General features: G+C 38.4%; 1 protein-coding gene across 3 annotated transcripts in view; it reads left to right on the forward strand.

Moving 5' to 3' along the window:
- The window catches only part of LOC100774887 (CUB and sushi domain-containing protein 3), a 1,055,385-nt gene that overhangs the window by 260,706 nt on the left and 768,132 nt on the right, over window positions 1–26,547 (forward strand). For all 3 annotated transcript variants that reach the window (XM_027431430.2, XM_027431431.2, XM_027431432.2), the window contains exon 5: window positions 24,448–24,655. In XM_027431430.2, coding sequence (XP_027287231.1) covers window positions 24,448–24,655 — 208 coding nt within the window. The remainder of the gene's footprint in view (window positions 1–24,447; window positions 24,656–26,547) is intronic.

The following is a 26,547-nucleotide window of genomic DNA, read 5'->3' on the forward strand; positions in this document are numbered from 1 at the left end:
TATGCAATATATTTTGGTGATTTCATCTCTCATGATTCCTCCCAGGTCTTTCCTTCTTTCCCTTCCTACCTGACTTTATGGACGTTATGTTCTTTTCTTTCTCTTTAAAGAACAAAATAAATAAACAAGCAAGACAGACACACAGAAAAACCTACCAAAAAGGATTACCAGGCTACAATCCATATTGTCAGAGAAGCTAGTAAACAAGGAGGACCCTAAAAGAGACAAACATTGTCCCCTGGAGAAGGGGAAAGGGTCAAGATCCCCTGAGCAAATTGAGAGAATGGGAAGACGGGGGAGGGAGCTATGAGAGTGAGAAGGGAAGAAGAGGAAGGAGGCAGAGGTCATGAGGGAGCAGAAAGGTTGAGTCAGGTGAAGAAGAAAGGATATGTGATAAGTAGGGTTTTAGTTGGAGGGGGTGGCAGGAGAGGACAGGAGGGAGAAGGGAACTGGGATTGTCATGTAAATCAATCTTGTTTCTAATTCAAATAAAAATGATATAAATACTGTATTTTAAAGGAAAAAAGAAAAACCTACCAAAAAAGAAAGTACAAACAAGCAAAACTGAATACAACCAAATATGCCCAAACACAGCAAACGGAAACAACAAGAAGTCCACTCAAGCAAGTACCATTTAGATTTTTTTGTTTCTTTTTTTCTTTTTTATACTGGCCAACCACTTCTAGGTATGGGATGTGCTCTTAACTGTGGTTAATAAGCCCTTTGAGACTTCATTGAAGAAAAGTGGTTTCCCTTTGACAGAGAACATCATTTACAAATAACTTCTTGGTTAGGAGTGGAACCCTGTGTCTACTTTTCCCTCTCAGAGCTAGCATTCCTTGTGGCTTGAACCTGTGCAGCTCTTGTGAATCCTGGCTGGGTCTCTCTGAGCTTCTATGTGCATCAGGCCTGTTCTGTCTCAAAGGCACTGTTTTCTTGGAGTCATCCATCATCTCTGGCTCTTACAATCTTTGAACTTCCTCTTCTGTATAGATCCCTGAGCTTTGTGGGACAAGGTTTGATAAAGACATTCCATTTGGGCCTGAGTTTTCCAGAGACTCTTGCCAAACTGATATACATATCTCTTTCTTTATCACACAATACATTTTTAAAAATTATTTTAATGTAGTTTAAAGGATTTCTATAACAACTATGTTAATTTTACTTTTTGGTTGGTCCTGCTCTCTCTTCTCCACTATTTCCTTATTTTCCACAGTGTATTTATTTTCCTTACAGTTCATAGCATCCTTATCTTCTCTCCTTTGTTCCTTCCCTCTTTCTCTGTGTGCCATATTTGCCATCGTCTTTCCTACCTGTCCCACATACAAAAGGATCTAATAAAGATTAAATAGGTTTGGTGCTAAATTTATCTTGACAGTGCTCAAAATTTTATCTCACCCACTGGTGGTGGCACACACAACGTTAATCCCAGCATTTGTAGAGTCAGCAAACAAAACAAAACAAAAAGAAAAAGAAAAAAATATAATTCCAAACTTTTATTTGAATAATACATGCAAGTTATTTCAAAAAATATATTTCAATTATTTCAAAAACTTTGGGGTACATGGAAGAGCTCCTGCTTAGTACATGTGAGTCCCTGAATTCAAAACTCAGTGTTATGATAAAACACCTGGAACCTTTCGGGGTTTGGGGTGGGGGGAGTCTTGGTAGATTCCCTGGCAGGCCAACGTGACTGAGGCACACGAACAAACATGCCAGGCAGACAGAGTTTAAGTGAGAAGGGAGGGGAGAAGGAAAGAGAAAAGAGGTAAAGAGACACAGAGACAGAGAGAGACAGATGAGAAGATGGAGGCAGGGAATGTCCTGTCTGCCCCAGGGAACAGTGGGAAAGAGAGGAAAGAGAGTGTAAGTGGGCCGAGGTCTTTTTTTGAAAGGGTCCTTTGCACCTGGGCTGACCAGGGTACTGCCTGAGTGCATTCTGCCAGGTAACAGGGGCAGGCCTGCATAACCCCTCAAACAATCAAAACCAAATAAGCATAGTTTTCACAGATATGTGTTTAGTGCTTACTGTTTGAGAACTTTAGACAGCATACATGCTTTGATTAAATGATCCACTTCCCGTTTCTTCTCTTAGGAATGGGACCTTGTGTCCACTTTCCTCTCCCAATGCTAGGGTCCCCAGCCCAATGAACCCTTCTTCTACCTGCTCCAACCCTGCCATTTTTCGCTTTGAACTGCTGTTCTCTTAATTTATTTTCATTTTAATTTTGTGTACATTGGTGTTTTTACCCTGTGAGGGTGTTCTCTTCTAAACTCCTTTCAGATGTGTTGAGGTTTGTTTTATGTGCTTAATTTTCTGTTCTATGTTCATGCATGTATGTGCACTGTATGTATGTATGGTGTCCCCAGATGACAAAAGGAGGCAATGGATCCCCCGAAACTGCTGAAACTGGAGTTACGGATGGTTATAATGTCAGTATTCATGCATCTGTACTGGCCTGCGCTCGGGGTTCCCTCAGGATCCTCCCTCAGCTGCAGCCACTAAGAGCACCGCCTGTGCACATTCACTGTGTTCCCTTTTAAAAGGGCCTGCCCACCTCCAGTCTTTCTCTTTCTCTCTCTCTTTGTCTGTCTGTTCCCTCTTTCTCTGTCTCTCTCTTTCTCTCTGCTTCTCTGCCTCTTTTTTCTCTTCTGATGCTCCTGTTCCCAAAGGCCAGTATCACCCTCGACCCTCTCTACATTCCCACTCTCTTTCCCCTAATTAAAAACAAAAACAAAAACCCTCTACATGAGCTCTGTTCCATGGCATCTTTCGCTCTTGTGTTGCTTTCTAAATTACAACGTATTAAGCACTATGTGGACCCTGAGAACAAACCCCTTTCAAGAGTAGCAAGTGCTCTTAACCACTGAGCCATCTTTCCTGTCCCATGGGATCTTTCTTTCAACCCAGACAGTCTACTTAGTGCCGCCAGTATGTGCATGAGTGTGAGGCCATTGAGCATGGGTAGCCAATCTTTCTCTCTGATGCAATTGGTTTTGCCAGGAGTAGCCACACAGCCTGAAGGTCCCAAAAACCATCCAAAGAGTGGGGGACAGCCTCTGCTCCCTTGCCTAGGAATCCCTAAAGTAGGCCAACTCTACAACTGCTACTCCTATGCAGAGGGCCTAGGTTGGTCCCATGCAGGCATCCTGGTTGTGGGTCCAGACTCTGTGACCTCCTGAGGCCACATTGGTTTTTTTGTGAGAGTTCCCTGGTGTTCTCCTCGACCTCTCAGCTTGTACAATCCTTCCCTCCCTCAGCAGGATTACACAAGCTTAGACCAATGCTTATCTGTGGGTCTCTGCATCTGTTTCCAGTTGCAGATGACAGTTGGGGTAGTCACTGATCTATGAGTATAGCAGAATATCCTTAGGCATCATTACATTGCCAGGCAGTTGTTTTCTTCCCCCAGTCTGTTTGTTTCTATCTTAGGACTCTAGGCCATCCAACCTCTGGGTCCTGGCAATCCGGGCACTGTTAAGGGTGGGCTCTCTCTCAGGGGATGGGTTTTTGGTTTCAAAATAAGTTGCAGACATAGTTTAATATTATTTCAATTCACCAGAATAATAGTGCTAGGTTCTCTTCTAGGGCTTATGGTCTATACATGGAAGGTTAAATTATAAAGTTACAGAAAAAGTTAGAAATTTATAAACCATAAGGAGAACTGAGATTTACAACTGGAAACACAGCCTTAGGACAAGATATTATATATAAAATATTTCTATATTATATATAGAAATATAAATGTATTTCAGTATGTTTATAGGATTTACATATGTTTACCCTTGGATTTATTAACTAGCAACTTTTATAGATAATAAGTGCATTTTTAGAAAGACAATCTTCCTGTAGATTCCTGAACTAACTTCAATGAAAACATTTTTGACGGAGGTAACTGTTATCTCCATAGGTGAGAAAAGAACACTAACACCACAGAGTAAAGGTGCAAACAGAAACTGGAGATGGCAAACATGAAAATGTCTCGATGTGACATGATCTCTGTTCAAGCAGGTGGCCTTGTTAAACTTCTCAACAATGGCAATGTGTTACATCAGCCTTGCTGCTCACTGCTATTTATATATTATAGGGAATATTTGCAGTCTATTAGCTTTCCAAGGACTGTGATGCCTAATACTTAACCTCTCTTCCATCAAAGATCCCATTGTAGATAAAATGACATTTACGGAGATATAAATGATTCTTGGAAAAGAATGGATGGCCATGATCATTATAATGAAACCAGTATGGTTGCTTTGTTTACCAGATTTGCTTACAGGATATAGAAAGGAATAGTCTCCCAGATGTATTTTTTCTTAATATACAGTAAGTTATTTGTTTATTAAGAATAAAATTGTTCTTATAGTAGTAAAATAAATAATTGTGTCTGTCTTATTCTATAGAGAATCAACACTTACATCTTACTGTTCCTTTGGGATGATTCTTCTATATGAATCTCATTTGTCAAATGAAAACAGACCTTAGAACAACACACACACACACACACACACACACACACACACACACACACACACACACCAGTCTTACCCATTCTTGCATTACCAATTATTTTATGTGTGTCATCTTACATATTTCATTCTCTAAGTAAGAGAGCAAAGGCCACTTCATCTTGTGACAGACACATGGAAAAGAAAGAGAGGTGCTATGCTAATCCCAGTTTTTATTTTTTTCCTCCAGGGTGAATTGTGGATGTATTTGTTAAAGTAGCAAAAGAGACTGTCCAGCAATGAAAAAAAAAAAAGCTGCAGGGAAAATAGGGTGAAATTGCTTGTAAAGCAGATTTTCAAAAAGTGAGCTGATGAGGCTCCATCTCAGTAGAGAGATACTTGGTTCATTGTTGCCTAACTGAATATGAGTGTGTGAGACAGATTGTGATTCAAGATAAGCCAGGCAAAGTCTCCATCTAGCAAGGTAGGAAGGGAAGGCTTATACTTAATGCAAGCTCAAGTCCCTCACCACCACACAGAGAGTTCAGTTGCAAGCATCTCACCCACACATCTCTGTGTCTATATGCTTTAGTGCTCAGGAGTCGATCCACAGGATTAGATGTGTTTATTCTGGAGAATAAGAAAACAGAAAATGAGGCAGAAAAGAATGCGGTGTGCAGTTAGGGAATGAATTTAGGAATATATATTTGGAAGCATGGGGACCGACATCCCTTTAGTAGCTGAAAAATTGTATATACACAATTCAACTTGCTTGGCTATAGTTAGTTTACTTGGTGACAGGTGTTTTCTGGAAAGGTCCAGGCCTTAACTACTGTATGTTTGTAAGCCTCAAAGGGGGTAGAAATCCATACATTTTCAAGTTGTAGTGTAAAAGCAGCTAGGTAATGAGTAGATATGGCCAATTTTTAAATAATGCTTTATATAAAGGAAATGGCAAAAGGCCTGATTAGGCCCACAAGCCAACTGTTAGACTACTTCTTCATTTGATATTGAAAAAGTATATTTTATACTTCATTATATAAAATGTAAAGGGAATACACACAATCATCATCTATGCATATGATGAGCTGAAGTTAAACATTTTATGATGAAGAAACAAATAAGACATTAAAACCATTCTAAGCATATGAAAGAAGCTACACACTTGGAGAAAATAATAAACTAATGTTGCTGAGTTAGATATAAAACTTGCTAATATCTATAAATATTACGAATCATAACCTTGTCATTTTTTCTTCTACACCAAAAAAGACTGCATTTTTCCATACCAGTTTCTACAAGTTAACATGCAGTTTCAATAAGTGTGGCTTAATCTGGCTCAATAACTGTAGCAAGTGTGTGTTTACTATGTGTGTGTTTACTAGTCAAGGAAACTACAAGAGGAACTAGATAATTTTGTTGAACTCCCCCTACTGGTGAGATTGCAAAGTTATTCAGATATTAGCAATTGCTATTAAAAAGCTTTGTATTTACTTTGCTTTGCCACTTTAATAAGTGACCACAAACTTAATGTTTTTAAACAGTCAAGTTTTATCTTATCGTTTCGTAGGTCAGGAGTAGGCTGCAGGTCTTACAGGTCTAACTGGAAGGACTGGAGTCCTTTGGGGTTGTGAATAAACTCTTTACTTCTCTGGCATCTAGAAGCTGTTGCCATCTCTGAGTGCTTCACCCTTGTTCTTTTGTCTTCACGGCCAAAAGTACTGCGTCTCGCTCTGTCCAACTCTTCCTTCTTTCTTCCCCTTGTGAGTGTCTGATTAGACGGGGCTGGTTGGAATAATTGAAGGTGGTCTCCTCATTACTTCATCAGAAACCTAGCTCGTTTCTTAATTGCAGCAGCTGATTATCAACTAGAATTGCATCTTTAGGCCTAATTATCTGTTGCCAGATAAAGTAAACATTCACAGGATTCCAGGGATTGTGTCTTTGGGGTAAGACAGTACATTGGAAAGCACACTGAGTTTACGTTAGTCATCGCAATCTTGATTTAAAAAAAGAGAAAGTGATTGTGGTATGGCAGGGACCTCTCAGTTCTGAAAGAGTTCTGGGAATAGGACTGAAGTGAAGAATCAAACCACAGTGTCTAACATGTTTTGTAGGGTATAAGGGGATGCTGTAATTAATTTGGTGCCTGTAGACTTTGAGTGGAGAAGGAAATGCTGTCTGAAGAAGGAAATCACGTAATTGGCTCAAGTATGGCAGCTGGAACGAGTTGCTTTCTTAAATACCTCAGAATGGAAAGTAATGGACTAAGCATGAAATCTCTCCATACAATTTTGTTACCTGCTAATTGACTATGTCTCAATAGCAGCACAAATCAAATAATGATCCGGATTCAGCTTCTAAAGCCCGGATGACATCAGAGGTTTAATAAAAATTAGTGATGATATTGAATTCTTCTTATCATTCTTTTCTCTCTCTCCCCATTTTTCTTGAAAGCAAATTCTTTTCTCATAGAATACATCCCAGCCTCGGTTTCCTCTCTCTCCAATCCTCCCAAAATCCACCCCAACCCCTCTTCTCCAGAGCCATTGTCCCTCCAGTTGCCTTCAGGTAAGAGCAGGCCTCTAATAGACATCAGCATGCCACAACAAGATACAATAGGACAGGACAGGACACAAACTCTCACTTGAGTCTGGAAAAGGTAACTCAGTAGGAAGAACAGGGTCCCTGCCTAAGTGGTTAGTAAGATTGTGATATATAACTTCGGGAGGTGACTCACGACTCACACCTTTAATCCCAGCACTTGGAAGACAGAGGCAGGTGGATCTCTATGAGTTGGAGGCCAGCCTGGTCTACAGAGTAAATTCTAGGACAGGCTCCAAAGCTACACAGAGAAATGCTGTCTCAAAAAACAAAAACTACAAGAGTAAAAATGAAAACTCTACATTGTTTGAGACAGTGCCTCCTGCAGGTAGGGAAGTCTGGAACTTCTCACTATGCAGTCTAGGACCCACAGGTCTTGAGCTCTTTCCTGTAGACTCCATGCCCCAGGATTTCCAGCCTAAGTAGCAAATCCAGCAATTACACTGTGTTTTAATCGGCAATTTCAGATAATAAACCTTTCAGAGCACAGACATATTATTTGACAGTTTCTGTTTGTTGGTTACGTGATTTGGAAATTTTCAGTACCATATATCATTTTAAAGTTTTGGCCATAAACCTATTTAATCCCATATTGAGAGACAGGAAAGGAGGCTTTCAACTGTACCGCTTTTCATTCAATTGGAAATGGAATAGCCAGTATCATTGTAGTTCTAACGTGCTGACTTATTACTAGCATGTACAGTAATAATGATAGCTGCATCTAATAAATCCATCACATAAAAGAATAGTCCACTCAGATGCACACAGTAAAATGCTGGAGGTATTAACACTGCACACAAGAGAAGCAGATGCTCACACCCTTCCAATATATAACACAGCTGATTGTGCATAACTAATTCTTTTGCTAATCTTGTCTGGTGTCAATCTTTTGCCTGTTAGTGTGAAGGCCTCCTTTGGGGATTTAGCAGCACACATGGCTGACCTGCATGCCTCTTTATCTCCGGGGCGCTAGTAAAATATTAGCACACAAAGCTAAATTGATTTGGAAACAAAAGGCACAGTACTGCTGGTTTTATGCAAATGCTAACTCTGTATTTTTTTTTTTTTTTAAAAGCCTTTGGAGATCATTTAAAGTGGAGTTTCACCTCACTAACTGGCTCACTGACATTTGGATGAATGCTAAAATTAACCATTTAGAAAAACTTCAGCACTGCTGCTTCTTAAAATCCAAATGTAATTGTGGGTGTTCTTCATTCCCATTCATTTTTTAACATGTCCATGCCGCCAAAGTCTCCTTCATCGTGCCAACGGAAAACATTATACACAAGGACCCAGTCTCCAGAACCCATTTACATTTGGCTTTGGTTTCCCTTCCCAGTTATAATTGGCTTTGGGCTCCATAAAGATTAGTTTGCAATCCCTGTGCGCATGCTAACTGAAAAGGTGACCCAGATATATAGGAGGTTACAGCACCATGAAGAAATGGTAGGAAGCCCAAAGTTTAAAAGTGGCCACTGATAAGCTACAGCTCTTGATAAATGTGTTCTGGATACAGCAAGCTTTGTTGTGAATGTCTACCCTATATGTGTGTGTGTGTGTGTGTGTGTATATATTCTTACTATAACAATGTGCACAATATTGGTGCTGAAAATATTGAGTAAACTAAAATACTGTTTATTTTATATGGAGAAATTTTCATTAATTAGAGATAATAACTTAATTTTCATTTTGTAAATATAATTTTTAGTTTTAAGATGAAACGGATATAAAAAGTATGTCTATAAAAATTGTTTTGCAATTCAAAGATGCATTACTGCTAAAGGGTGAGGAAATACCTGTAAATAACTATGTGGAGTTTTCCATGTTATTGCATCAAATAAAAGAGTGGGAGTGACACAGAGAGAGAAAGAGACAGAGAGAAAGAGAGAGAGGTCTCTCTCTCCTACTGAAATCCTTTTTCCTGGAGAGTCTCCCTCTGCTACAGAATTTCATTGGCATTGCTTATGTATTCCTTGGTAGTTGCTGAGCTACTGGGGCGATCTGTGGTTATACCCTGACTAAAATGACATTCCTATCAGCATACTAACTTCCATTAGATAAATTCAGGGACAATAGGGGATTCACTGGTTCTTCACTCACACATTATTAAAAAGTTTAGGGTCCCCTTTTACTGGTGCCTATGTCTGCAGTGACACATGAGTGAAATGGCATGGATTACCCAGATATCTTTGCGCTGCGCGACTCTATTACTTTCTTTTCCTATACTCCCCTTTCACGATGTTCCCTGGGCATTGAATAGGTTGATCTGAATGTCTTCTTTAGGGTTCAGCCCTCTGCCATCTTTTTGTTTTTTGTTTTTGTTTTGTTTTGTTTTTCAAGACAGGATTTCTCTGTGGCTTTGGAGGCTGTCCTGGAACTAGCTCTTGTAGACCAGGCTGGTCTCGAACTCACAGAGTTCCTCTGCCTCCCGAGTGTGGGGATTAAAGGCGTGTGCCACTAACGTCCGGCTTTCTGCCATCTTTTAGTCCTGGCATTTTAATTACTTTTGAACCTATGTAGTAGTCACTCCCTGATACACGGAGAAGCTTTAATACAAACCACGTGAATCCATTATAAGCTCATTTTTTTATTTTTAAATTTTTTATTCATTTTAAATACCAACCACAGTTCCCCCTCCCTCCCCTCCTACCACTCTCTCCACCTCCCCTTCCCTGCCTCCATCCTGTATCCATTTCCCAGAAAGGGGGAGTCGACAAAGCCAAGCTCATCAAGTGAGGCAGGACCAAGCCCCATCCCATCCCCTTGCACCAAGTTTGAGCAAAGCATCCCACAGCAAGGGATGGGCTCCAAAAAGCCAGCTAATGCACTAGGGAGATGCTAGTTTCACTGCCAGTGCCCCCCCCAAACAGACCAAGGCTCACAACTGTCACCAACATGCAGAGGGACTAGTTCTGCCTATGCAGGCTCCCCGACTGTCAGTCAAGAGTCCATGAGGTCCCATAAGCTTGGCTCAGCTGTCTCTAGGGGTTTCCCTGTTACCGTCTTGATCCACCCCATCATGTAATCTCTCTTTCTTCTCTTTTATGGGACTCTGCAAGCACAGCGCAGGGCTTAGCTGTGGATCTCTGCATCTGCTTCCATCAGTTCCTGGATGGAGCCTCTATGAGGACAATTAGGGTAGTCACCAATCTCATTAGAGAAGAAGGCCAGTTCAGACACCTTCACCACTATTGCTAGGAGTCTTAGCTGGGGTCATCCTTGTGGATTCCTGGAAATTTCCCTAGCATCAGGTTTCTCCCTAACCTCACAATGGTTCTCTCTATCAAGATATCTCTTTCATTGATAAGCTGATTTTCTTAAAGTCACTTTGGAATGTGTGTCTGTGTGTATACACACATATATTTAAGTTATATATTCATCTCTGTGTTTATGTGTATGTGCCTGTGTATGAAGATTGAAGGTATCTGCAGTGTGCATTTGCACATTTGTACCTGTATGTGGGAAGACTATGGCAATCTTGGTTGCCATTCTCAGTCACTATCCACTTACTGTTCTGAAGAAAGTCATTTCATTGGCTTAGATGTCTCTTATTAGGGTAGCCCAGATGTCAGAAAGTCATCTGTATCCCAGGTGTCAGAAAGTCTCAAGTATCTACACCTATCTCTGCCATGTAGGGATGGGATTGATTTCAAGCTCAAGCCACCACGTTTGGCTTCTCAATCAAACCCAGGTCCTCATGCTTACAAGGCAACTTCCTTGCAGACTGAACTTTTGCCTCAGCCTTTGTATTCTAATTTCAGATGAGTGTTTTCTCAATTAATCACTTAAGAAGTTAGTAACAAATTATTTTTGAATATCTTATGTAAATTATTAAATAACAAATGCACATTTAACTTGTCTTTGGTACCCATTTTAACAAAACCAAATTTACAGTAATATAAACTCAACAGCAATATTGTATTTTCATAAACAATTGGTTTTGTTATTATAAGTTACCAATAAACAAATTTGAAAAAGAGTATACTAATTCTTTCTTTTTGCTTGCTTTTTTCCCTTTTTTAATTAGAAAGAAAATTATTTTGCATGTCAATCCCAGGTCCCTCTCCCTCCACTCCTCCCCTGTCCCCCCAACTAATGCCCTACCCCTCCCATACTCTTTCTGATCCCTAGGAAGGGTGAGACCTTCCATAGGGGGGTCTTCAACGTCTGTCATATACTTTGAGATAGGGCCTAGGCCAACCCCCTTGTGTCTAGGCTCAGGGAGTATCCCTCCATGTAGAATGGGCTCCTAAAGTCCATTCTTATGGTATTGATAAGTACTAATCCACTACAAGAGGCCCCATAGATTTCCAAGGTCTCCTCACTGACCCCCACATTCAGGGGGTCTGGATCAGTCCCATGCTGGTTTCCTAGCTATTAGTCTGGGGACCAAGAGTTTTGACTATAAAAATCTTTGGCTAGAAAGTTTTTTGGAAGAATACTGCTCATTATTATGTTGTATGCGTTGGTCTAATCTGAAGAAGCTTTAGAAAAAGCTCAAAGGACATATGTAGTAGCATCTTAGCTTGCCAGTGAACTTGTAGTGGTAGCCACACCCTTTAGGCATGGTTTCAGGTGTCTGCGTGTCATATATGGTCCCCTTTATTATTGCTCATCTTCTTTTTCATATGTAATCTTTGCTATTGTATATACACTTTTTTTCTTGTCCTTTTCTCACTTTTAAAATACCTCGGTGTGTTTTGTTAGATGATTCAAGTTATTCTCTAAGTGACTTTCTTTTAATTTGACTCCATTTTTAGAAAATGTTTTCACCTTTCTCTACCTAAGTTTCATGTCTTGTGAAATAAGGAAAGCATTTATTGCTTTGTCAAAGAATAAGATTTTGCTTTTCTCTTAAGGCTCTTTCTATACTGAATTTGATGATCTCATTTATTTTTCTACTTAATGTCTAATGACTTTCCATAAGTATAATGCACAGAGGGATATTCCAGTATTCCAATAGACATTGTATCCTGATCAAATTTGAGGAATTAGCATCTGTAACCATTTTGATGATCTCTTAATAACTGGAATAGCATATATGAGCTCACAAGTGTTAATCATTAGTCACCTAAATTACGTAGTTTGCGTAGCTTGTAGTGTGTTTCGTTCAAATACAAATACTTCTGGATTTCACCGGGATGGAATAGTTCTGCAAACAAATTGACACTTAAAAAAAAAACATATTTCAGGAACAGACTGAGGAGATACCAACATTTAAGCAAGCAGACACTGTAGAATTCTTCAAATGATGCTGTCAGTTGCTTAAAACTTGGCGTTTCTCAAGGGACCTTTCATGGACAAGGATTTGTTACTTTTTTTTTCACTTCTATTATCTTCCTACTACTCTATTTTGTAGCAGACAATGAGAAACAAGCAGCTGCAGTGAACCTGTCATTTAACTGGTTGAGATGGCAAGAAAAAAAATGAAATGTATGAGGTTGACAGAACCATCTCCATCCCCTGCTGGGACAATTTTGCCAGAGGGAGTAACAAGTCAATTTTGTCATCCCATCCCAGGAACCTCTCAGCACAAAGAAAAACAAGACTCTTATAATAACTATAAGATAAAAAAAACGGAACTAAGAAATAATTGTTTGTAAGATTTAAGTCAATAAAATTTCATTATCAAATAATGATGATTTGAAAAACAAGAAACAAATCCATAATTTTCAATGAGTATAAGAGAGATTAGATTTTTTTATTGTTTGAGGACATCCACATTTAAGCAGAACTCATGATGTCTCTCAAAATTTAAAAAAAAAGACCAAACAATCAAACAATATGTTCTTCAGATAAATATCAAATATTGGCCTTTTCTAGATTCTTAAAATAAATCCATGATTATGTTAATACTTATTCATCAATAATGTGGTCCCCATGGAGTTCATATTTCAATGGTATATGAGAAAATGATGAAACTGGAATAAAATACACTACTAGATAATGATAGATTGACTGAAGAAAATGTAATAGGTTATTGTGATAGAAACAGACAGGATGATTATATTAAATGATACAATTATTTGGCAATGACATGACATGTAGGCATGACATCATATATTAAATCTTGAAAATATATTAAGGAAGAAGCTAGAAGGCCTGATTAAGGCAATAAAGTTGAAAGGAGGACTGTTGAACTTAAGTAAATAACAACAATAATTCTAATAAAATAGTTGATTGCTCTATAATATTCATACACTATTATACCAGTGGGCAAACCGTGACAAGCCAGTGGTTATAGCTTGTACGGTTTACAGCTGTCTATGACTGTTAGTTACTTTGCTCTCCTGGTAGCATGCATAACATCTTCTAGCAGTATACAAACTACATTGTAGGGGTGAAGCTTCCAGATCATTCCTAGCTTGAAGTTATCATGTGCTGTGACTCAAGTGAGGAGAATTTTCCAAAATAGATCCTTACCATCAGGGTGGCATAACTAAGAACCATTGTAATAGCCTCCAATGTTTGATTGTCTGTGGGACTCCATAGAAGAATGAAGTCCAGAAAGGGTTAGTGTCCTTTTCAATTTTATTCATTTTTTGATAGCGTATGCTTTTATGGAGTAGTATTATTCAACAGCTACAAGGTAATTCTACTTAAACTTTATATAGACATGTGTGTATATATTTTATACATACATAGCACGTATGTATATGCATATACATATACAGTTCTAAAGTAATAGGTGGCTTTGAGAAGGTATTTAAATGTTAGTTGTTCATCCCCATATTCTCTTCTCTACCCTGCTCTCCCATCTCCTATTCCATTTTTTCCCTGTTCACACTCATGGTACCCAGGTACTATTTCTTCTTCCTCTCCTGACATCACCTATGGCTCTGTTGTGGTTTCCTGACTTCTAGGGGGAATGCCAACGGAAACACACCTTGTACCAGAGTTGCTGGTGTTCACATATAAGTTTGGCAGATACAAATAATTGAATTACAAGGATAATAAGGAGAAAAGGCCACAGGAAAAGGAAAAGTAGCATCTTTGTTCTTTTGGAATGGGAGAGGTCTAAGAATGGAAATTCCATCAAACAAGTGCTGGCTTGAATATTTTATAAGGCTCTTGGCTGATCTTTTTTTCTCTATTTGCCCTGTTTAGAAACATGTCCACATGACTTCCTGCAAATTCTTCTCACAGTGCCTTCCAGAACCAGATCCTTCCAGATCAAAGACCTTCTTGTCTCCAGGTTACCACTCATTTAAAAGTGGGAAGAAACATAATGAAACAGAAGCTTTGTAGCTTGGGTTTACTGAGAACCTGTGACTGAGGTCATTTAAGGACATAATTCATAATTAAAATGCTTGCCACCTAGATATAAAGACTTAAATTCGCCGGCGTTGGTGGCGCACGCCTTTAATCCCAGCACTCGGGAGGCAGAGACAAGCGGATCTCTGTGAGTTGGAGACCAGCCTGATCTCCAGAGCGAGTGCCAGGATAGGCTCCAAATCTACACAGAGAAACCTTGTCTGAAAAAAACCAAAAGAAAAAAAAAGACTTAAATTCTAGCCCCAGCACTCTCAAATTTAGAAGCATGGCAGTTCATGGTTATAATTCCAAATCTTAGGCAGTGGAGACAGGCAATTAATTCCCTGAGGTTCACTACCCAGGTAAATTAGTGCAAGAGGCCCAGCTGCAGGATATAGTAAGAAATTCTGTCTTAGAAAACAAGTTGAATAGTGCCTGAGGAAGTATAATACCCAAGGTTGTCCTCTGGCCTATGTATGCAACAAACATGCATATATATGTGCACCCAATCAGATACACATTATATGGTAAGAGCAGTGACTATATTCCAAGGAAAGCCACTAGAATGTGATGAACGATATGGTATGAGATACAATTGATTTCAATTTGAAGCATCCTTGACTTCTTCATGGTGACTAAAATATAATTGGAGTAGAGAAGAGTCAGAGACTGCTGTAATATTCCTTTTATAAGACTGATACATAAGGAGACATGATGAAGAAAATTAGCCAAGAGCCTAAGATAAAAGGGGGGGGTATGTATCCATGTTTTAAATTGGTAACAGAGTCATTGGTTTCAATAAAGACTACGGTTTATAGCTTCTATTAACAAATATTCTAAAAGTATATCTGAATTTAAAGACCCATGTATCCAACTGGAAAGAATGAGAACTAAACACAGTTGAGTGTCTGCCTTAACCACTTTTAGAAGGAAATGTTAGAAGAAAAAAAAAAAAACCTAAAATAACTTGTGCCTATTCCTGGAAAGATACAAATCACAGAATCAACAAGCTTGAGTGGAAATGACATGCAGCACAAGAAATAAATGTAAGAAATAATTCATGTTCATAGACAAGTAGGTGATAACCTCCAAAACTTTTCACGTCAACATCACTTAGCTATGTTAGATATGTTAGATATAAAATAACACTTCTCAGGTGTGAGCCTGTTTCTTAAAGGAAAGGTAACATTGGAAAGGATTGACTGCTCTCTGTTTTTATGGGGTTTATATTTTGTACTTAGAACAAGATGATTCTCCCACAAAATGAATGGGAAGATTCACTTGGTTTCAATTATTCTAAAATTCTACTCTGTGAAATAGGAATTCACACAAATACATAAAACTATCAATGACTCCTTAATGACCTGGCATGTGCAGGAGAACATTTTTCAATCATTCATGAAAATTAAATCCCAATTGTTTGATATTCCTTACTTCTAGAATGTTGCTTTATGAAAATTTCCTTGGATATAATTAGTCCATTCAATGCCTATGTAATTATCAGCCCATGAATCAGTAAGAAATAAACCTTGACATCCTAATAACAGTAACTCAACAAACATGGATTGCTTACCCATGTAAAAATAACCACTGTAGCATGATTTATCCACCTTGATCTTATAGTTAATGCCATCTCTACTTTGTGTCACTCTAGATACAATTTATATTGTGTTACTTTTTCCACAGCACTGTTTGCTTAGATAGTTTAAATTATAAGGACATTGCTTTCATTAGAAATCCAAGAACAATACTTTGATGTTAAACAGGAAATTAAGGCACCAAGATTATTGTATGTGTTTATTTATTTTACAACCCAACCACAATTTTCTTTTCCTCCTCTCCTCCCTATCCCTTCCCCCATCTCCTGTCTTCCCCACTCTCCCATCCACCATTCCTTCTTTTTCTATTCAGAAAAGGGCAGGCCTCCTATGGATATACACAAAACATGGCATATCAAATTGCAATAAGACTAAACATCTCCCTTTATATTAAGACTGACCAAGGCAAACCAGTGTGAGGACTAGGGCCCCAAAAGCCAGCAAAAGATTCAGAGACAGCCCCTGATCCTACTGGTAGAAATCCCACAAGAAGACCAAGCTACATAGCAGTAACATATGCAGAGGGTCTAGGTCAGTCCCAGGCATGCTCCCTGATTGTCAGTTCAAACTCTGTGAGCCCTTATGAGCCTGGGTTAGTAGACTCTGGGGTTTTGTTTGTTTGTAATTTTTGTGTGTGTTGTTGTTTGCTTGTTTCATGTATATGTGTGATGTCCTTGGACCCTCTGGCTCCTGCAATCCTTTCTCCCTCCCCATTTGACTATGGGTCTTTGCATCTCTTTCCACCTGTTGTTGCATGAAGGCTTTCTGATGTCAGTTCAACTATGCACCAAATCTATGAGTATAACAGAGAGACTTAGGAATCATTACAATGATTTTTTTTCCAATCATGTTTGGTTTCATGTTAGGTTTCTGGGCCAGATTCCCTCTGGGTACTGGCAGTACAGACAGTATCAGGGAAGGGCTTACCCTTGTGGCTTGGGTCTTAAGCTGGACCAGTCATTGGTTGGCCATTCCCACAATCTCTGTTTTACCTTACAGAAGCCCATCCCATAGGCAGGGCAGACTACAGGTGAAGGGTTTGTGGATGGCTTTGTGTCTCAATCCCTCAACTGGGAATTCCCTGTTCAGGTTACTGATTCCCTATTGCCAGGAGTCTTAGCTGGCATCAGTCCAGTAGATTCCAGGCATTTCCCTTGCACCAGGTTTCTACCTGACCCTGAAATGACCCCTTTGAAGTTGTCTCTTTACCCCCCCCCCAACTCTTACCTGATCGCTCATTTTCCCATTCTCCCCCATGGAATGAATCTCTTCTATTTCACTTTCCCAGGGAGATCCCAGTGTCCCTTGCTACCCTGGTATTCTCCACTATATCCACCCTGCAGCAAAATGATCACTCTTTACTTTTCTGGATTTTGCATTTAGTCAATGTCACATACTGGCATCTGAAGATTCGGAGCTAGGAACCTCGGATGAAAGAGAATATGTGACATTTGTCTTTATAGGTCTGTGATAGCTCACACAGTATGCTGTTTTATGTTTCTATCTGTAAAAAATTGATGATTTCGTTTTTTTCTTTAAAGATGAGTAGTTCCCATAATGTATATGTACCACATTTTAAACATTAATGTTCTGGTTTAAGGATACTTAGATTGTTCCCATTTTCTGTCTACTGAGAAGAGATGATTATGGCTGAGTAAGTGTCTGTGTAGTAGGATGTTGAGTCCTTTGGTCGTGTACTAGGAGAACTAGAGATGAGTCAAATAGTAGATTTATTCTTAACTTTTTTTTTTTTAGATTCTCCATAGTGATGTGCTGAGAGTGGCTGGACCAGTTTACAATCCCAAAGGTGGATAAGGGTTCTTCTTTTTCCCCAAACGCCCTCTAGCATTTGATTTGGTTATTTTGTTGAGTTTTTGTCTTATTTACTAAGATAAGATGAAGTCTCAAAGTGGTTTTGACTTTCATTTCTCTAATTGCTAGAGATGCTGAACATTTTTGAGGCATCTCTTCATCATTTTTATTTCTTCTGTTGGGAACTCTGTTCATATCCTAAGCCCACTTTAAAATTTAAGCTTTTCTAGTCTTTATATATGCTGGGTATATCATTCATCGGACACATACCTGGCTTCCACTTCACAAGACTGCTTGCTCCTTTCACTGTGCAGAAAGTTGTTAGTTTTATGGTGTCTCACTTGGCAATTGCTGGCCTGAATTCTTGGGCAAATAGATTCCTAGTCAGAAAGTCCTTTTCTATACCTTTGTCATGTATAGCGGAGTGTATGTTTTCATCTAGCAATTTCAGTGTTTCAAGGTTTACATTGAGGTCCTTGACCCATTTGGGATATGCTTTTGGAAAGAGCATATGTATGCGGGGCACATTTCATGTTTCTACATGTAGCTATCCCATTTTCTTGACACCACTTATTGGAAATGCCATCTTTTCTTCAGCATACGTTCTCGGCATCTTCGTCAAATATTAAATGCCTATGGTTATGTGTACTCATGTTCGTGTCTTCAATTTTATTTCAGTGGTCTACAGGTCTCTTTTTTTAATTCTCCAGGATCATATTTCTTTTATTACTATGGCACGACTGTTCTTTTTTTATTATTATGACTCTACTGCTAATTCTATTCTTCTTATCCCTGAGAGCTCATTGAAGCTATCTTTGCCTTCTGTATTTCTACCAAAATTCTGTTCTTGGTACTTATTCTTTGAAATAGGGGCTTTATCCTTATCTGTCTTTCTTTCTTTCTGAGAACTTTCCAGGATGACCCCCTTAGGCTTTCTTTCAAGACAGGGCTGTATTTTTTTTTCTCTCCACATTACATTTTAATTTTCTTCTTTTAATCCCTTTGTTACATGATTTTTTTTGTATTAGATATAAAGGAAAAGCCTGGAACCCATTGTCTGATTCTTCATCCTCTCTCTATCTTCATCAGCTCGAAGAGCTGAATGGCTCCCAGGCAACTGTTGTTAGAAAGGCACTATTGCGGTTCTTTAGGCCTTATCCTTCATAGTGTAATGATAGTTCAAAGATGCACCCCTTATCCACAACCAAGCACTAGGACGAGCTCCAGGAATCCATTCAAAGAGAGGGAGGAGGGAACATATGAGCAAAGGAGGCCAAGATCATGATGGAGAAACCTACAGAGGCAGCTGAACCAAACTCTTGAAAATTCATGAACTCTAGACCAACAGTTTTGGAAAGTCCATGGGACTGAAATAGGTCCTCTGCATGTGGAAGACAGTTGTGAAGTTCAGACTATCTGAGGGGCACCTGGTTTTGGGGACTAGGATCTAATACTGGTGCATGAGATAGCTTATGGGAGCCAATTCCCTATGGTGGGATGCCAGGCTCAGACTTAATGCAGGAGAGAGGGTCTTGGCCCTGCCACAACGTAATGGGCCAGACCTTGTTGATTCCTTATGGTATCCCTTACCTTGAAGGAATGGACAGTGTATGCAGGGCGGGGCGTGGGGTAGGTTGTCTTCGAGAAGAGGTGGGGTGGGTAGAGAGGTGGAAAAGAGAAATGTGGTTGGAACGTAAAATGAAATTTAAATTATAAATATATAAAAAGATTTGCCTCTTCAGATAGTGGATACTGACCAACCGAAGAAAGGACTTCCTTCCACGTCAGTGTTTTGAAGCAATGGTTGGGGGTGTGCATGACTTTTTGTCAGCCATGTCAGCAGATAACCCCACTCTTAGCATAGATGACTCACTCAAAGCTGCATTCCCAACCATCTTTCTCCCATCATCCCATCGTCTCCATACTCAACACCAACCCAAACCCATGTGCAGGTAACACAGGAAGACTGCACTGCTGGTGCCTCAGTTGAGGGCCACTTTCAGTTACATTTTGTCTGTTCATTTCTTCATTCTGATCGCCAGCCAGAGGTGTTTGTAAGCTATTAGAGAAGCTCAGTTTCTGCCTGCCATGCTCATGCTACAGCAGGATACACAGCTGCCTTAGAAGCAACCTAATTAAAAGCTCCTTCAGGACCTGTGGTGGTGGGGGGGACATTACAAAGTGGCTGCAGAATAACCACCACCTTTTGTCTTCATTAATTTCACACCACAACTCTAGAGATGGGAACTCTAAGAGCAAAGCACTCTTAGATTCATAGTTTTTGAATAGCTATGAATTCCTTGAGATTCTGCCTTTGCTCTATTGCATCTCCAAAACCAGATTACACGCTGATGGTCAATTTAGGTAGTCCTAGATTTCATTCCTTACATACTTTGCTCAGCAAGTGAATGTGGACTCCCTACTGTGTTCCACTCTTATTTAAATGATGGCTTTCTAAAACAGAAAAAAAATATGACATTCTATCTTCATGTTTGCAGAATCTGCAATCTGGAAGGCTGCTATGTTAAATATCAACCCTCTTTGTAATAGTTCTATTTTCAATGTATAGCCTTAATAGCATCTCGAGGCTATACTCCCTTGAAAAGAGGAGAAGAATGATTTCTTTGGGCAATGTGCACAACTTTACTCAATGCCCCCATAATCTACTTATCAAAATTAATGTAATCCAAAGAAGCACTGAAAAATAAGGATTGAACCCTTCATTTCCCTTCAGTGTTATTTCAAATTATATTTTTTCCTTAAATGTTGGGAAAAGATTATGCAACTTGTAAAATATAAAACTAGCAATCTAGAAGGCGTGTGCTATTTAGTTGTAATTTCCTGTCTCTTCAAACAATGGTTCACACAGTTCGGTTACTAATTGTGTTATTGTAACAAAATCATGGAAAGTATCCATTTTCCATATATAATTGCTAATGTCTCAGTAATCTAATTAAAAGACACACAAAAGGGATGCCTATCATGGCTAGAAACAGGAAAGCTCTCAGACGTCAGTTTCACTTGTGTGCTAATGGGATTTTGTGATCTAGCGAGGGAGAGTTGCTGAGACATATCCCATGGCGAAGTCTGATGCTGGATTGTGTGCTTAGCATCTGCAACTGGCCGTGTGTACTCATCTCCTAAAATTCACAGCCCTTTTGTCTAAGGAAACAAAGAGTTCAGTTTCCTGTATCCCACCCACATCACGAGCAATTCCAGAGGAAACTCATAGCAGGGTATAACACAGAAGGAGACTGGTGTCAGTAAAGATGGGTTCCAGAAAATGGGTCTTGCTGGTTTCTAAAGCTATGTTCTCTCTTTCTTTACATCTATGTTTCTGAGAAGTTAGAATTTATATTATCTTCTGTTACTTGTGTGTCTCAGGAAAAAAATGAGTGTCACCAATTTTCAGTATCAAAATGAGTGTTTCAGAGATTAAAAGTAAATAAAAACTGAATTTTAAGTAAAAGTACACAGGCGAAAATGTACTGAAATACATTTTATACTTTTCTTTTAAACTGCAACTAAATGTTAGTGCCTTTCATCCTGGTAAGAATATAGAAACTATAAGCATAAACTCAGTTAAATAGTATTGAAGTGAAAGTGCTTTAATAACAGATTCATATTATAGTATTAAAATCAAGTAAAAACAAAAATTTTAATTGTTAATCAAAAGAGTAGAATACATTACAAAATTAGGAAAGGACTTATATTCTTTCTTAAAATATCTGGAATGGTCTCAACTCTAAAAAAAATCTTCCTTTTTTCAATTTTTTCTTTTTGTCCATTTACCTTTTTCTTCAGTGTCCACCTTGCCATTGGTAATACCAATGGCTGGGTTGCTGTTTTCTCTATGTTCCAGAGCACAGACTTTGAAAGGTTCCTAGCATGTGGTTTGCCCGCTTGTGGCTCATGTACATGTGTATGGAGATACTTGATACACAAAATTTTAATCCACTTTGAAAATTGTGACCAGTAAAGCAAAGTAGAGCTGTTACAAATTTTGTAATAATCTTCTAATGAAAATAATCTAATTCAATTTGCTTTGATGACATTTCTTCCCACTTGAGTATATATGTCAACCTAATCTTTGAAACTATCAAGGTTCATATATTTTAATATACTGGAATGCACAGAGGTAGTTTATCTTTAACAAGCTGTAAATCAGAAAATATAGTTATTATTATTATTATTATTATTATTATTATTATTATTTTATTACTACTATTGTTAGTACTCATGTATCTGTACTGCCTGTCCTTGGGGTCCTGACAGAATACACCCTCAGCTGCAGCCACTAAGAGCACCACCTGTGCACATTCACTATGTTTCCTTTTAAAAGGGTCCTGCCCACCTTCCATCCTTCCCTCTCTCTTTCTGTCTCTTCCTCTCTCTGTGTGTTGCACTCTCTCTGTGTCTTTCTGCCCTTATTTCCTCTCTCCTGCTGCATCTGTCTCTGGAGGCCTGTATCACCACTCTATTTCTCCTTTTTATGATCCCTTTCCCAAATTAAAAAAACAAACAAACAAAAACTCTCCTTGAATACTGTTGCATGGTTTTTCTCTCTCACACTGCTTTTCTTAAATTATGACAACTATCATCCTAATTATTCTTGCTACCACTATTTATAGAGTGTGTTTTCTTATTTTCTTTGTCCTTACTTTATTAGAAAATAGATTAATGCAAGGCTCCAAGGCTGTTAGTAACCTTTGATCAGTATTGTAGTTGCCTAGATTTGTATGGTTCCTTCTCATGTTAAGTGAATAGTTAAAACAGATGACAAAATGAATATACTTTAAATTTCACTTAAAGGATGTTAAAATTAACCATATAACTTCCTGCCTATCTAGAGTTTCTGAAGAAATGGTTCAATGGAATACCTTTTAGATTTTTCTTTTATGAATTTGGGGATTCTACTGTGACTTCTCCCTTCTCTTACCTCCCCAAATCTTTCCATGTATTCATCCTTGCTCTCTTTTAAATTCATGGTCTCTTTTGTTCTCAGTTGTTGTAGCGTGTATCTTCTTAATTGTTTCATATGCATTTTGGAAAGAAAGACGATAAGGACTAGACAGGACTGCTCGTTCATCCCTATGAGGGAAATGTGAGCAGTTTTGGAGGGAATAATGGGAAAGGAGGATTGTGTACTTACAGAATAATCTCTAAAAATAACACGAATGAGAGACACCATGCATTAAAGACATAAGAACACGTATCACGTGCCGGGCGTTGGTGGCGCACGCCTTTAATCCCAGCACTCGGGAAGCAGAGGCAGGTGGATCGCTGTGAGTTCTGGGCCAGCATGGTCTACAGAGCGAGTTCCAGGATAGGCTCCAAAGCAGTACAGGGAAACCCTGTCTTGGAAAAGACAACAAAGAACACGCATCAGATTTACATGAATGTGTGCAGTCAGTTAAATGTGTCTTCAGTGAGATTACAAATTATGCTACTGAGTGAATGAAGAATGAGTCAGAAAATGTGAGTGCAATTTGACTCATACAAGGTGATCATGATTTGGTTCCCACTACCAACATCGTGTTGCTTCCTGTCCATGATGGAGTTAAAATAATCCTTTTCTTCTCTCTTTATTAATGCTCAGAGACTCTCCATCACATCAAATCATAATTGGTCATTATAAAAATGGACATTTCCTCAAATAACTTACACTAAAGGATTTCCCTCAGCTGGTCAAAGGAAAAGCATAAATCATAATGCAATTTACTGCCCAAGTAAATTTGTAACCTATTACAAATGATTGGCCCAAACAAGCCAATTCAGATGGGCAAATTTTCTAACTTTAATTCCTTTAGGATGAAGCCATCTTTTCTCTCATAATTTCAGATTAACAATATGCTCATATGAGCCCTCTCTTTCAATATTTACCATCAACATAATTGTGGAATCTATGTGAAGTCTTATTTACAAATCTGAGTATAGCTCAAATTTTAAATTCTACTACAAAGTTAATTGTAATGTACATTTCTGTATAGATAAATATTGATATATAGTTCATGTACTTACTAGAAAAATATGTGCATTGTATTACCGACTTTTAGAGGATATATTCCCTGAGTATTTATTAGTTAATTATTATTGCCATTTAATTAAACTATCCTGTGTGTGCAATATATACTTAAATTTCAATTGTGCCCCTGCCAATATTTTTCAATACATTTGAAAACATTCCACTGCCAAACTATATCATGCTGCCTTTTGAATCATGCCCTTACTTTATGTATAAACACATTAAAAACTAAAGAATTCTTCAATAACCAAACCATGTGGAAGGATTAACAGTTTCTTATTGGTGACTTTAGGAAACACATTTCTTTGTTTTGCACACTTCATCATTTAACCATGAAAAGAAACTGGAGTTCATTAGACTGATACATAATTCTGTAGTGTAGGTGCTTTTGTTTTCCACTTATGCCCGTGTCTATTTCAAACATTGGTTATATATTTTCAAGATGTGGCTTCTGTTTATGTACGAAGCAGGAATATTTCTCACAGACACTATGGATATCAAGTTTGGATTTTTATTTTATTTAATTTTTGGTTTTTCGAGACAGGGTTTCTCTGTGGCTTTGGAGGCTAGCTCTTGTAGACCAGGCTGGTCTCGAACTCATAGAGATCTCCCTCCCTGGATTGTTATTTTAATATACAAATACTGAATTGATTCAGTGGTATTTTTCATAATAATTAGATTTTAATGTATTCATATTCCTTTTAACAGCTGAAGATGCTTGCGGAGGGACAATGAGAGGATCCAGTGGCATCATATCGAGCCCGGGTTTTCCTAATGAGTACCATAACAACGCAGACTGCACGTGGACCATTGTCGCGGAGCCGGGGGACACGATTTCACTTATATTTACTGATTTCCAAATGGAAGAAAAATATGATTACCTAGAAATAGAAGGTTCTGAACCGCCTACGATATGGTGAGTGGGTAGCTTGAATTAAGCTAGTATTGATGTCATTGTCTGAGGCAAAGTGGGGAGCACCAAGCTCTGTGTGGAGCTGCAAGATCTGGCCGTGTCAAGGATCACTTGGCTTGTTTTGAAAAATTACAAAGATGCCTCTTTGAGGTTGAGGTGCTGTGCTGGAAAGAGAATTTTGGCAGTCAGGTTTTCATCACTATTTATATCTCTGGATCAGTAAAGATGATCGGTATGTTATTACCAAAAGGAAATCAAATCTGTTCCTCCTGCCACATATAATGTTGCTCTTCTTCATGCTAGTCCAAACTTAGCCATTCCTTTAAAATGAAGTCGGCAGTCCTGGCAGTAACTTGCCTTCATTTACATTAACAGATCATTTACTTATCCTTTTATATCTGAAGACACATTTGTTTGAAGTGGAATTTTTTTTTTTCTTTAGAGACTCAAGACATGGCTGATGAGCATTGTACTTTCCAAAGATGCTTTTGGGTAATAATATAAGTAGAGTCTTTGCTTATGTTTTCAAATTTTCATGTACTGTGTTGAGAATATTTTTGACGGAAAGAATGAATGATAAAGACTCATTGGGGAAGTGATTGTCTAGTCAAACACTAGACTAGAAAGGACCTTTGAAGTCATAGAAAGCTGTGGGGATTTCTCTGAAACACTTGAATCCCCATGCGTGAAATGTCAAATGATTGTTCTTATGAAGTGTAGAAATTGACTTTAAGTGTGGCTTGATTAGCTATGGGGGTGTCACTTAAGGAGTGACTCCAGGTATCCAACAAGAGAGATCAGTCACTAAAGACAAAGGAGCAGAGGAAATTACCACAAAAGTAGAATTAGAATGAAAATGATTCTGAGACTGATTAGGAATGATAAAGAAGGTAGTATTGAAATAGAAACGTGTTCCGTGTTCTGTTGGTTGAAGTGATTGCTGAATACAAGGATGTGAGTCTATGATATGGACACTATTGAAAGTCACTTTTAGAATTGAGATCCTACAGATACTGAAATTTGTATTGAATACACGAGTTTAAAGTTGCTTCATGACTTACTAATGGAGCTATTTGACATTTAACTGTATAAGTCAGAAATTTCAAAAGGGCCTGCAATACTGATATTTAGCTTATTTCATCAACAATTAAAGGAAGATAGATCAATGAAAGTAGCTAGATGGAAATAACAGGATATGAAGAAAGGGAGAGGAAGAAAGAATCTGGACATCTGAAATGTTACCTGAGCTTGAGAAGATAGTCTTGAAAAAAAGACTGAGCAAGTGCATTCACAGAGGTAGGAGCCTATTTTAGAGAATACTATGTAATACAGAGAAGGTAGAAAGTAGGTACATGAAAGAGTGTCGCCATTGTTATGCTAAGAAGGAAGACCTTTAGGTGCATGCTTGAAAAATTGAGTTTTCTGGGCTTCTAGTAATTTGTAATATATTTCCATCAGACATACTCCCTTTTCATAAAGAACAAAGGTAGCTCTTCTACTTATACCCATGTTAATTTCTTCTCTACTTTCAGACCTTGAATAGACACTTTATTTTTTTAATCCCTTTCCACAATACTTTTCTGTAAGAATACAATGAAACATGGGCTAGTCCTGGTTAAATCATTAGAGGATTTAAAGAAATGTATTTTAGAGTTTACTATTCCCCAGTGGTTCATATTTAGTTCACATAAAAAAGCCAAATAACAATACCATAGATTTTCTAGTGATTTTAGTATTTCTGATACAGAAGCCTTGCAAAGAATTTATGTTGTTAAAATAATGCAGAAAATGGAAATAGTCTCATAGCATTTGTTCTCTAAAAGGAAATCCAATCCTTCGATTCTCTGGATCACGTTGTCCCCTTTTTCCTTGGTAAAGACCCTTCCTTGAATTGC

Source organism: Cricetulus griseus, chromosome 10 (assembly GCF_003668045.3).
Source record: "Cricetulus griseus strain 17A/GY chromosome 10, alternate assembly CriGri-PICRH-1.0, whole genome shotgun sequence".
NCBI classification, from domain to species: Eukaryota; Metazoa; Chordata; class Mammalia; order Rodentia; family Cricetidae; genus Cricetulus; species Cricetulus griseus.